Below are 14,423 nucleotides of genomic sequence, written 5' to 3'. Positions count from 1 at the left end.
ATATAACACCTAGTCCATGTTGGCGTATAATCATGCTTGGGTGACATGTTTAGATGGCTTGCTTATGTGGTAAGTTAGTTATGGGGGTAGGTCACTTAATTCATTAATCTTCTTTTGGTAGCAATTCTCTCTCTTTGTTATTTTTATTTTACCTAGTATTCCTAGCAATTGTTACATGGTATCAAAGCAATGCTAGTGCAAAGAGAAATGCAAACAATTTTGCATGCAAATCCATTAAATTTAAACTTTTGTCATTACTCATATGGCATGTCAAATTTAAATAATTGTTGACACTAGTTTATAAGGGATATTTTCATCACATGGAGCACACTGAGTGCCTTTCACCACTTTGGATAGTCATCCAACAATTGCATGGAGATTTTGAATCTTCATCATATCGTGATGTCCCCTTGGCTAATATTGAGACTCTCATTACTCTGACTTGTGTGGACACATCTCCTTCATCTGTTGTTGAGCATATTTCATCTCCTCAACATACTATTACATCTACAATAGAGGATACTTCATCTCCTCCACATACTATTGCATCTACAGTTGAGGACACTCCAACTCATGTTGCTTCATCCTAAGATTCTAGTGATTGAGTGCATCAAGTTCATATCAATCTTCTAGATAGCTCATTGAAACAAAATTTTACCAAACATTGCATCTTTGTTTGTAGAGTCCCACATTGTAGACTTGGAGGACACCATTGAAGACATTCATCTCCTCTTTCATTATAGCTTCTATGGAGTTGATACTTATTCTTCAGATGATTCAAGGGCACATTCAAAACCCCATATTCTTTCTTTGCCTACATTTGCTTCTATTGTGATAGTAACAAATTCATATTGGTCTAGTTGTCTCTCTAATGTCGAGCACCATACATCTATGGCTATTTGTGCTCGAATCTTCTATGGTACTTAACTCATCATATCAGTATTTGTCACAATTTGGCATTACCTTAGAGATATATCTCCTTGAGAAACATTTGGAGGAGACATATTCAAAGGAGGCATCATACATCTTGAGTTTTATTTCCTCATATTCCTTTTAGGAATGGAGAGATAACTTGCATACTTATGTGGTTCTATTTCTTTCTAAGGGGAGGAATATTGTTTGTCGATCTTGGATCATCTTCAACATTCATTGTTAGGTACCTAACATCATTGCAAGAGATTCTACAAAGGGGGGGTTAGATGGTCTCACTTCTCTCTTATGGGATGGATTTTTGCTCACATAGCATTTTGTACTTCTCATACATTAGAGATCATATTTTCCCTTGTTTAGTGGGAAGTTTTTTTTTTCGCACTGAGTTTTCTCCTCTTCTTTAAGAGGTGCATTATACTTGGGTACCTTATTAGGCTTTGATGTTGGGACCCACTCGTTTGCCTCTATGCCTAATGTTGCATTACAAAAAATTAATGCCTTGCAAAAATTACGAATTAAAAATTTGTGAGATGAATAGTGTTCCTCTACAATGATTAAATTTGACAAGCGTCAACGTGAAAGCAAATGGGCAAATGCAAAAGGCAAATATAAAATTTGAGAAGCAAAATACAAACTCAACTTTCAAATTTTTGTTCCCCTGCAAATGTCCAACCTTTCAAGTCGCCCAATTAAATCTCAAATGTGATGAAGTCGCCCCTAACTGCAATTAAGTCACACCCCAAATGTGATGAATTCGTTGAAATTGTGAAAGTCACTCGAGGCAAGAGCCTAATCACCCTCAAGTAGTTGGAATTGAAGATTAACTCATTGGTTTTGAAGATTGGAAGGCAAATACAAGTTAGATCTTCACTACTATGTTGCTCCAACACATTGATATGCTTAAGGGGAATTTGGTGTATAATCATGCTTAGGTGGCATGCTTGGATGTCTTCCTTATTTAGCAAGTTACTTATGGGGTAGGTAGGATATTTCTCCTATATATGTACCTCCTTCCTATGCATTTTTTAGCTCACTTAATACATCAATCTTCATTTGATTACAATTCTCTCTCTAAGTTGTTTCCATTTTGCCTAGTATTCTTAGCAATTTCTACAAATCAGACAAATTTGATTGTTTTGTATCACTTGTAATCTCAATTACCCTCAAATCCACACCTTAATTATGAAAAATATCCCTAAACATCACCATTTGCTCACTCTTAGCATTTCATGTATTTTGGATGCTAGAGCACTATTTTTCTATCCTCTAGACAAAATCATGTATGGTCTACCCAAACACTTACTTTTCACACCCCGAAAACCTTAATTTGCTTCTAACAATCAAAATGGATAATATCTACTAATAAAAGAGGATCTAAGGCAAGTATTGGTATAGTGTGATGTTTTAAATGTGGTGGTGTTGTTCTTGCCACCAAAGTTTAATCTTAATCGGGGTGTTATTGTTGAGTGTTCATGTTGGGGATGAGGTCCCTTGTTTGTGACCTCATCGATTCATAGCTCTAAGTCAAAAGTGTTTGCCCCTTAAAAAACAGAAAAAGAAAGGATCTAAGGGATATAGATTCAAAAGCACTAAAGGAAACACTAGGGCACACACAAATGTAGGCAACAACAACAAGGTCTCTATTGTTAGACCATCCTTGTTGTAGAAACTCACACCTTGCACCTAAGGTTGTAAAAGCTCACATTATATAATTGTTGAATCAAAATTTGTCATATCTTCGAATTTTCTACAACACCATTTTTATTCAAGTGTTGAGAAGGATGTTGTGATCATACTAGACTAGTCAAACTCCATTACACGTATATGGACCATCAATGTCACAAAAGAATGAACTATAATTATACAAACACCACTTCTTTAAACAAAACATCATCACTGACACCCTTATACTTGATATTGCAAAACCAAAATCCAAAAAACAAAAATTGTTTCCGATAATATCATCATTCTTCTTGCTATTCTCTAAGAGTCACCATCTACATTAACTACCAAATCCATCAAATACTTTCTCCCCCTTATATTTTCTCTTCTCATTCTATATACATCCTCAACTAATAACTCTTTTGATCTTAAAATCTAAAGTATACTTTAAATGGTTTAATATACTTTATATTTAAATGTTTAAAAAAAACACAAAACACCTTATTAAATTAATAAAAAATAGATCTGATTCTCTTGTAAACTTCCTACAAGTATTAATAAATCATTCATGCGCCTCACATGGGAGCATGGATAATGGGCTCCCATTTTGCACGTGTAAGGGCGTTTCTTTCATTTCGATTCGCCATAGTTTACATCGAGATTATTATTAGACCATCATCATGATCGTCAAATGTAAAGGTTAACGTAAGCTCGCCACATTGAGTGCGCTTAATGGTGGGACGATAATAACATGTAAAATTGTATATTTGCAATTTTTAAAAATTTTGAATTTGTTTTTGATTAAAGTGTTTTAATTGGATTAAATTATGTGTGAATTACATATAGTGATTAAATATTTACAAATAGTTTAACTCAAAAATCTTGTATTCTAACTTATGCATTATGCAAAACTAATTTCATCTATTATAAGTCTTTTGTTTTTCCTCTTTTCAAAAACCTCCTTTTCATAGTGAAGAGGTGTGGAGTTCATCAAACAATGGGCTTTGGTATGTTTTTTTATTAAAAAACAACGTTAATTAGGGCATTGACCCTTTACATAGTCAAAGGATATCAATTTTAAATAGACCAAGCAGGGGCGCAAACCCCAAAAGAACAAAGTCGGATAGACCAAACCAACCTATCAAACCAGAAACAACCCAACCCAACTCAAGAGTGGGCATTGGCATGTTCCAAGGTCTATTCTCAGTGAATTATTCTTGATTTTTCTATGATAAGAACTCATATACAAAAGGATCCAAAACATTGTCTTTGATGACAATTCTTCCTCTGAGGATGCTGAGAACGACAATCTTTCCCCCGATTCCGAGGTTAAAAGGAGATCCTCCAAACTAGCTTCCAAAAGCCACAAAAAGATGACCCCGATGATTGAGAATCTGGACTCTAAGGAGGACCCCATTGGGGACAAGGAGGAAGAGGGCCCTAATACCACTATGGGGGCCCTTGATGGGGATGTTGTGGATGTGAATGCGACTAGGGACCCCATGGTTCCGACCACTGTTGGTGTCGTTGACATGAGTATCTCTGAAATACAAACCCAAGACCCCATTGATGTTAAGGATACAACCCCTATGAACACAGGCACTAAGGGTCTTCTGGGTGTGGAAATCTCTAATAGCAAAGCCCTGGATTCTAGTAATTTGGACCCGAAATTAAAAATAGCTAAACAGGTGATGCATTCTATCCCTCTGATGAGCCTGGTTAATGATAGTGATAACTCCCTTGCTGGTGGTGTGCCCAAAGAGACCAAAGAAACTACGGATGACATGGCTACTGAGAACCCCCAGGAGGTCCCTACTCTCCAACAAATGGAAAAGTTGAGCACGAATGTGTTGGACATCACGTAGAGAATTGAAAACCTCGGCCTTGTGCTTGATCTGCAGACTATCAAGGAGGATGTCAACTGACTCAAGAACAAGATGGAGGCTTGGGAAGCCCAAATGGTGGGCCTTTACAAATTCCATGTGTAGATTTTACATAGCTCCGCACTCACCCTCTCTCTGTTGAGGGAACGTTCTGCGGACACTGAGGAGGACAAGCAGGAGGCTAGAGACCTCTACAAGTTCCTGTCCAATGAATGGAACAGTGCTATGAATGCCATTGGGGTGCACAAGACACCCCTGTATTTTGTTTTTTGTTTTCTGCCGTTGTTTCTGATTTCTAAAGACTTTGTTCTTTTTTGTTGATAGTTGTTGTTAATTGTTGTTATAGTGTTGTTTTTGCACTATGATTTTTAATAGTTTTGCTATGTAAAGGGTCAGTGTCGTTGTTCTCAATGCTTTATTAATCAAAAACATTGCCCTAGATCAAACAATTTTAATAATCCCTATTGAATGGCTCAATTTACATGTGTGTGGTTTTTTATTTGATTTTGTGAACACAAACTATTGAACCCCATTGTTGTAAGTGATAAATGCCTTTCTTGACGTAATAATAATAAGTATATAAGTGATATATTTTTATTATTATTTAGTTATAGATTTAATTTTAATTTTTCAAACCCCCTTTCATTATCTAAGAACTTAAACCATTCCCTGATTATAATAATCTTGAACTTTTAAATTCAAATTTAAAACAAATTTTACTTATTTTCTCATAATTAAGAACATGAAATTTTCACAACCCATGATATCAATATGGTAATCTTTCTGGATTTGACTCTGTAAAAGTTATGATTATCAATAACTTTCTCTTACTAATCATTGTGAATCTACCTTGTGCATATTTACATTGATTTACATGACTTTGATTGTATTTACAAGCATTTACTCACTTATTTTGAAAATTATCAAAAAATTATTAAAAACTTATTATAGAACATTTAAAAGTTCTCATAACAATTTATTAAAGTATAAAAAATCCAATTCCTTTCTAGACAATTGAGATGTTGAAAGATCTCCCCAAAACATCTTCCCAAAACCATTGAGATTCCTTGAAAAAATATTCTTAAAAAAAAAAATCCCACTAAATAAACTTCTAAAATTGATTAACAAGAAAATTCTTAAGAGACAAAAACCATTATAAAAATTTAATCAAAAATTATATTTGTTGTTGGTGCTTTATTTTAAAAAATGTTCTTTCCAATGTGTAGGAGATTTATTTTTCTATAAAAAATTATCAATTGTCATATTTTTGTGTATCTCTTTTCCTTAAAAAAAAATATTAATAATCCTATTCTTGTGTATCTATATAAATATTATTTCTTTTTTAAGTATAAAAATTATTTTTTATATTTATAAAATTCAATTTTTAAATATATAGAAAGAAAGTTTTTATGTACCCTCATCCATATAATTGTATTTTTAAGAGAATGTAGAAAAATGTTAGTGATTAAAAAAATTATATATATTTAGCGAGGTTTAAATTATATTTATTTCAAAAATTAGATTAAAACTATTTTGCTCTTTTCATTAAATTAACGTGTATATTTAAAACATAGAAATATCAAAAATATAGATAAGAGAATTAAAATATCTTCAACATCATTATTAAATAAAATTTTTATTAGACAAAAGATATACACAGTCTTTAAGATATTTACAAACAATGATAAAATATTAAACAATATCAAAAGGTAAATTATTAATCTAATGTCCATTGGGATTTAACTAGATTGAGTGAGAGTTGTGAGAATTTTTATTTTTTTAAACTACTAAAACAAGGGTAAAAGTTTATTCAAACCAAAAGAAATACAAAGAAAGGGCTTTACACAACCCTGTCAAGCTCCAATAAATGGTCCAACTTTTGAGACAAATCCAGAGGTAATTCATCCCTATCCACAATGTTCCAATTTTGCTCATGATCAGAGGCCCATTTGGCCAGACAATCCGCAACCCCGTTCCATTCTCTAGGAATATGATTGAAAGTAATAGAATCCAAAGAATCACACAAATTAAGAATATGTTTAACAACCAAGGCTAAATGTCAACTAACATCTTCAAAAGTCCGCCTATTTAATAAATTCACGACCACTTGGGAATCAGACTCACAAATAATCCTTCTCCACCCAAATTGATAGTCACGTTCCACAACATATAAAATGGCAAGAGCCTCCATCAAATTGTTAGTATGAAGACCCTTATAAATAGAAAAAATAAATTGAACAGTGCCAGAACTATCTTGACCAACTCCACCAATACCAGCATGACCAGGGTTCCCGCAAGAAGAACCATTCGTATTGAGTTTCAAAACTCCCTGAGGAGGGGGAGACCAACATCCCTCCCTATTTATCTTCTGAAGAGGATGTTGACTTCTATTTCTCATCACCTGGCCTTGTTGAGTGGGAAGACGAAGACGATTGCAACAATCAACATCATAAGGATCCATTGTTTCTGTCAAATCACATTTAGTCGAAACAGTTTCTCCCAAAGAATGAAAATTTTTCCATCACATGCAAGGAGCCACCAACATCACATCTTGAAAAATCTGACGATTCCTCTCCAACCAAATATTTCAGATAATAAAAGGGGGGCCAAGAGCCCAAGCAACTTGGAGAAATGAGGTTGTAACAGGGGCTACCCCAATGATCAAAGAACTCAGCCAAAGAAGAGACATGCCAACAACCATTGTTCCACACACCCCACCAAAATTGTCAAATCTCCCTAGAGAAAGAACATTGAAAAAAGAGATGAGATATACTCTCCTCACTATTATGGCACAACACACACATGGACGGGCCCTAAAAACCACGCTTACACAAATTATCCCACATGAGACAGTGATTTTGAACCACCAACTACATGAAGAAATTGCACTTGGGCCACGAAAAATTATACCAAACATGTTTACACCAAGGTACCTCAACGTCACCAAACAAATGCCTATCCAATTGCCTGTATCCAGCAGAAACAAAGTACTTCCCAGACAAATCATTGCTAGCCCAAGCCAAAACATCATGTTCCACCAAAGCATTGCATGCACGAGCAGCAAGAATCTGAGCCAACTCTCGCCTATCCACCTCAGTCCCTCCTGGAGGCCATTCAAAAGAGTGCTTCCATATAAAACTAATAGCCTGCCCACAATTCTAAGCCACCTTATAATGATCAACTGTGTCCCAGCTTGCAACGAAAAAAATATCACAAAGGGATCAAAGGTGAGGATATGAAGAAATAATAGAGGGGTGGTCGTCCCAAGAATCAAACCAAAAAAGAGCCCGTGACCCCAATAACAGATCCAGATCCAAAAAAGATGGCTCTTAATCAACTGAACCCTCACATTCAGAGTATGTCAGATCATAGAACCCCTCTCCTCCAAAGGAAAGTGAGGAACATCAAAAGAAGTAGCACCTGGAAGATACTTATGGGTGAGAATACGAGCCCACAATTGATGTTGACTGGTACACCAATGCCAATATAACTTAGCTACAAGAACTTGCCCATTCGAAATAGCAGAGCGTAATCCAAGACCGCCCTCATTCTTTGGTCTGCACATAGTTTCCCACTTAACTAGGCTCCACTTGACAGACGACAATTTGTCACCCCAAAGAAATTGTCGTGAGAGAGCATCAAATTCCTTAAGAAAATACAAAGGGCCAGCCTAAACAAAACACCTGTAAATGGAAGAGCCTGAATAACATATTGAAAAAGAGTCACTCTGGCAATTGAAGGTAACCAACGATGAGTCCAATGAGTCACCTTCTTACGCAACTTATCAAGCAAATCTACCAGGAAGGCCTGGGTTGCCTACCAACAGCAAGAGGAATACCTAGGTAAACAAAGGGAAGAGACCAAATCTAAAACTGCAAAATTGAAGCAATTCGCCTTTGAATAGCCGAAGGAGTATTAAAAAAGAAAATAGAAGACTTCAGCTCGTTAACCTTTTGACCCGAAGAAGCAAAGTAGGCATCCAAAGCATGCCCGAAGATTTTTTTCTTGTTCTTATTACTCTTCTCAAATAAATTGACACATTAGAAAAACTAAGGCATAGCATGATCTAACCTATTCGAAAAAATACACCTAACTTACAAAACCAATGCCTTCAATACATCTCTTGCTACCCCATCATTCAACATTGCAAGATCAACCCGACCACCTACTTATCTATCCGCAAAAATCTCCACCTTTAGATTTTTATATTATGAGAATTTTAGTAGTGAGGACATAGGACCAATGTGGAAAGGCGCCAGTAGTGGACATAGGACCAATAACCGTCATCTTTTTGTCAACCTCACCCCCCATTAGTAGACATAGTAGGAGCCAAAAATAAATGGTAATGGAAGGTCCATTAATAAATATCACATATACCAATAGGGGATAATTTTTTAGCTTTTTTAACCATAATTAGCCCATTACTGAGACATTTGTGCACCACTACTGGGTCATTTGTGCTTAACTACTGGGGCATTTGTCCACTACTAGTGGCTATTTTGAGTTATCTACTATTGGCGCAAAGGTGATTATGTATTGGACCATACTTTGAAATTTGTACTTTTTGACCTTTGTGCACATAACGAATTCCACAGTGTGCATTATTACTACCCACAAGTCAAAACAATAGTTTTAGCAATTAAGTCGCATATGAAGAGAACAAAAATAAAATCATCAAAATTAGGAGCTTAAGATGCACAAAGTTAGCTATGTCCACTACTGACTCCTTCCCCTAAATTACCACAAATACCAATTGATATCAATTAGAAAGTTATAAATTAATTTCACTAAATGATATTATAACTTTTACTATTGCATCTTGAAATTCCTTAGGATCAATCTACCTTTGTTATTATTAAAAATCACCCCAATAAAAACTTATCACTTAAAGAAACTTTTCTATAAACATTTAAAATTTTATTAAATATATACATTTCATAAAATAATTAATCATTATAAACAATACTAAGTGGATACAAGAAAAACCATTATAAACATATATTGCCTAACTTTGATCTATATATAGACTTCCAAATAAATGGATATATTCCATTTGTGTTAGAGATGAGCTATACGTGGTCATTAGTTATAATGTTTTTAAGTTTACAGTCATCTAGTCAAATAATTTGTAGAACTGAAACTCTATTTAGTAATACTTCATACGTTACAAATAATGGTTCCCTAATTATATCTAATAACTAACTTCAGTTTGCAACTTGAACCTGCAAATTTAATCATGTATTGTAACTGACAAACTTTGTACAGTTGCAGAAATGAACTTATGATGTGGGATTTAAATAGACCAAATATGATGGAAGTGTACCTCGTCTTTTTCCTTGTGTAGATTATTAGAATGTAGGAGATGACATGGCGTTTTTTAATATATATAGTCAATTAATTGCAGGACAGACATGTGATAAGAAGTTTCTTTGAAAACCTCGCTGCTTTGCATCATCATTCTGCACTTCCAACAGCTTTTCAAAGCTTTGAAGTATAAAATAAAGACTGTAACAGAATTCCTTGACACTACACAAGAAACCCCAATTCAAGATCCTGCTAAATAGCTTTCAATAATTTAAAGGGAAAGTTGATCCAGCTAGCAACTGGTGTTCTGTTGGAGTTATTGCCATTACAATATTTATGCAGGTTTAATGCTTGTTTGACTTAATCCAGTGTAAATGTTGCTCAATTCATACAATTTAATGACAAATCATAGACTTCATCCTCTTGCAAATGATCCCATTCACATCCCCTGTATTCCTACAATTCAAAAACAAATCATAGACTCTATCATCTTGCAAATGATCATAGACTCTATCATCTTGCAAATGATTCCATTCAATTCCCACTGGGGATATGTAAAGAATTTCAGTTCTCTTTTAATCAGAAGGATGTTTTAAAGGGAATTTAGAAGTGTTCTTAACGTTGAGATAATATTCAATTGGGTAGGTTAAAATTCCCCTGCTTGGCAGGCAAAAGTGAGATTATTGGATTCTAAGTGCATTCTCAGTGAGGGAAATTTCCTCTCAAAGATGAGTATTAGTTACTAGGTAGTTTGTTTTTTTTCAATCAAATCCATAGTATCCAATAAGTATAGGGTACTTGTGTGCTTTAGGCCTCACCGACTCACAATTAATAATAATAATTTCTATATATAAGTTTGGTATAACTTATGGGGCCACAGATTTGCTTCCTACTAAAACAGATATTACAGCCAAACAAAAATCTCAACTACTTAGAATAGGCTTTATAATTTTAGTATCTAAATACTCCCTGTTAGCATAGGGTAGCATTTTTAGATTAAAAAATCAAAACTGAGAAACAGTAGCTTGTTCCAGACCAGCAAGTCAAACTTTCCAATCAGAGAAAGATTACAACTCTGCTGCAAAGAAACTGTAGCAAAGCGCCTTCAGGGGATCTAATTTTTCTTTCTAACACTTCCCTGTTGTGGGATGGAGAAGTGATGTATATGGTAAACTGCACAGAATAAATCTTCCGTAATCTTAATATGAGAAATATCTTAAAGAGAAGGAAGATACTAAGAGACTTACTCCTCAAAGAGCAATAGCCAAGTTCAGAGCAATGTAGGCCCTTATGTATGTAGGGCTTAGGCCCTAATGAAACATAAAGGATTCCCTAAATTTTTCTGTGCATTTAAGGGAAAGGGATCTTAATTGGAGATTCATAGTACAGAATGTATTTGTGAAGCAATTTCTGGGTGAAATCAAACCTTCATGGAGTCTCTGTGAGACAGAAATCTCACCAGTTAAATTTCATCCCATTGGAAGAGAAACATTTTTCTTTACCTTAACAACCAACGCAAATCTGCCCTCTTACTGCTATTTGCACGGCACACAGTTGTTTTGAGCAAATTGTAAACAGCTGAAAAGAGGGAAAAGCAAATTTGGTAATAATTTAATAAACAGACTTCTTATCCCATGGGAACCAATGCCCAAGGGCATATACAACTCATGGAATAGCTACTGTTCGTCTTGACTTCCAAATCTAATTAAGTTCAAAATAATAATAATGATATTCCACTGTAGCCATGTACAGACCTGTCATAATGTCATTTAACCACTTACCCAACCCTCCAAAATGGTCCACATAAAAGTTCAAAATTCTAGAGTAGGATAAAAATTGCATAGTAGTTGTGGGCAAATTGTTCTTAAATCTGCATCAATTTCAAAATTGCAGAGCACCACACAGAAAGTCTGATTTAGCAAATCATAATGAATTTCAGTTCCTTTAGTCGAACCCTACCATGTTTTCACATTTTCCCAGTGTACTACAATGCTAATGGTGATTAATATAGAGGCTTCACTATATATAAAAGATTCTTGGCAAAAGGAAGAAAAATGAACTTGATTAAATGGGCATGAAAATGAAAAGGGAAAATCTAACTAACCTTATTTTCCTTAAGCCGATCAATTCCAGCTTCTGGATCCATGTTCAGAAAGATCAATGTCCAGGAGTTTTGCAGACCACGTATAAGAAGCCAAGCCAATGTACATTTATAATGCAAAAAGACCTAAAGCCAATGAGCCATTGCATCCCCAAACTCTGATATTCATGGCAGAGCAACAAGAATGAACAACATGGAACTGATATGAACAAAATGGAGCAGATAAGTTTATTCCAATACATTGCACATGTCCCAACACATTCTTCCTTTGATGTTGATAGCTTCCCATGTCAAATGGTCCCATCACTCCTAACCCATAACTGTAAATACTGTTTGCATTCCAAAATAATAAAGTAATCGTAAAATTATTAAATATTACATTTGCACAGCTTTAAATACGCTGCTTTCTGGGTGATGACCAGAAGCATCCTATTGTGGGGAAGAAGCGTGCAAAAAGTTCAGTTGATTAGTTAACAGTAAATAAACTTGTTAGTTGCATGACCGTATTTAAGGTTGTTTTGCAGATATAATCAGATTGTAATGGACAAAGCAGATTAAATGGGAGAAAGCTTATTACATGGAAAGTTCAATTCAATTTGGAAACACAATGACTATTAAATAAAAAGTAAGGTTGTTAATTGTATAGTTGAAGATCAGATCACATTATTTTAGATGTAAGAAAGGAAGATGAACTATATTTAAAAAATTTTGGGAAGAGAAAATTTGTATCATTTATAGCAAAGGGGTGGAAGAGATGGAATGACATTTTATCATGGAGTATGCAATTTGTGAGAACATCCATACCCAATACAAAAACAACTTAAAAGTGACAATATTGATGAGTTATTTGAGGTGGCAAAGATTGCTAACTTCTTGCTAAAGATCTATTGTAGAAGATTCAACATTGAAAAGAGTTCAAAGATAACTTGAGGATGCGATTCCCGATCCCTTAGACTATTGTCTCACAGGTGTCATTAAAATCTCTTTCATTCATTTATCATACATTTTAGAGAGACTCTAATTGGTAAAACTTCATCATAGAGTATGCAACTTATGAGTATACCCATATCCAATACAAAAATAATCTAAAAAACTGCCTTCATGAACTATTTGGAAAAACAAAAATCAACAAAACAACAAACTTCTTAGTCAAGATCTAAAACAATTTGACATTAAAAACAAAAGATTCAAAATAACTTTTCTCAATCCCTGATCTCCTAAACCTCATTAAAATCTTCCATTGATCATAAATTTTAGCACAGACTAATGGGCAAAACTTGGAGAGACCGTCCAAATTTCTTTACAAACATATAAAAATATACACACAGATTTCGTTGTCGTGTACGAAGGGCCAGGATTAATGGTCAAAAATGTATTCTTGTCAGAGTATTTAACATTTATTTCAATAACAAATTACAAACCCAGATCAAAGCAAACAATTCTTTTTCCCTGTACATACAATATTAACTCTCTAACTTTGTTTGCACAAACATCTCGTGAATGTTTTGGTACATGTCTGAGTCATCGGTATTGGAGTACAGACAGCGATCGTTTCAACAACTTAATGCAGTCTACTTTCCTTTATAAAGCAAATGGCCATGCAATATTTTTAGTATAAACCAAGCGACTCTGTCGGCTCAGAAGCCATGTTCGCGAATCTGTGCATTTCATCATGTTCCATGGGTCCCAGCTGTTGGTCCAGTGAAATTAGGTGTGACCATGTGGAAGTAAGGAGATCTGCACAGACCACATGTTAAGAACTAAAAGCCCAAGGAAATTACTGTACATGGATTTGGTTGAACAAATTTTTCAGGTAAGACAAATCCTCTTTGAGGTGATTAAAGTAGATATTTATTAGCATGTGGAGAAGATATTCATAAGGTCCTTGTGATGTGGACTTTTTGCATTTCCTAGGATGCAATTCTATGTGACATTTTAACTCATTAAAAAGTTTTAAAATTAAATAATAGGTGAGTAGTTACTAGTCTTTTCATTGTAATTTATTTTGAAGTAATGTTGATAACAGTTAGGGAAAAGGACTTGCAATATCTTTATTCATATTGTAATTATATTGTAGTAAAAAACAAAATAAAGTGTGGTTTTAGGTCAATGACATTGTAAAATATTATATTATATTAAAAAATAAGTTTATTTGGTAATATTTTTTTATTAATTTTTATATTTGAAATATTGAAATATCATATTGTAAATAAAAATAAAATGTATAGTATATTAAGAATAATAATAACAACAAATGACTTTCCATAGTGTGTTGGTTACGTGGCGGTATTGTTGTTGTGGCCACCAAAATTCAAGTCATGAGGCATGCTGAGGTGAAAAAGGGTATTAAAATTCTAGGTCTTGAATTGACAAAAGGATCACAAGTTCTAAATATGAGATTAATGAATGTTTTCTATAATTTGGTGTATAATAGGGCCTACAAAAGGTGGAAACCATGCTTGAGTGTCCTAGCATGTTGATAGTAGGTGCTTTAGAACCTCATTGACTCTAATACTTTGCTTGGTTTTTTGATATAGATGTTA

The 14,423-nt window shown here is 34.3% G+C and overlaps 1 protein-coding gene across 1 annotated transcript in view; it reads right to left on the bottom strand.

The window, feature by feature from the left end:
- The window catches only part of LOC131034788 (probable potassium transporter 9), a 57,366-nt gene extending 45,155 nt beyond the window's left edge, over positions 1-12,211 (bottom strand). The window contains exon 1 of the mRNA XM_057966375.2: positions 11,884-12,211. Within this exon, the coding sequence (XP_057822358.2) occupies positions 11,884-11,925 (42 nt within the window). The 5' untranslated portion in view covers positions 11,926-12,211. The remainder of the gene's footprint in view (positions 1-11,883) is intronic.
- Between the last annotated feature and the right edge of the window lie 2,212 nt (positions 12,212-14,423).

The sequence above is a fragment of the Cryptomeria japonica genome, chromosome 3 (assembly GCF_030272615.1).
Source record: "Cryptomeria japonica chromosome 3, Sugi_1.0, whole genome shotgun sequence".
Lineage (NCBI taxonomy): Eukaryota > Viridiplantae > Streptophyta > Pinopsida > Cupressales > Cupressaceae > Cryptomeria > Cryptomeria japonica.
This window is presented reverse-complemented; position numbering and strand designations above follow the sequence as displayed.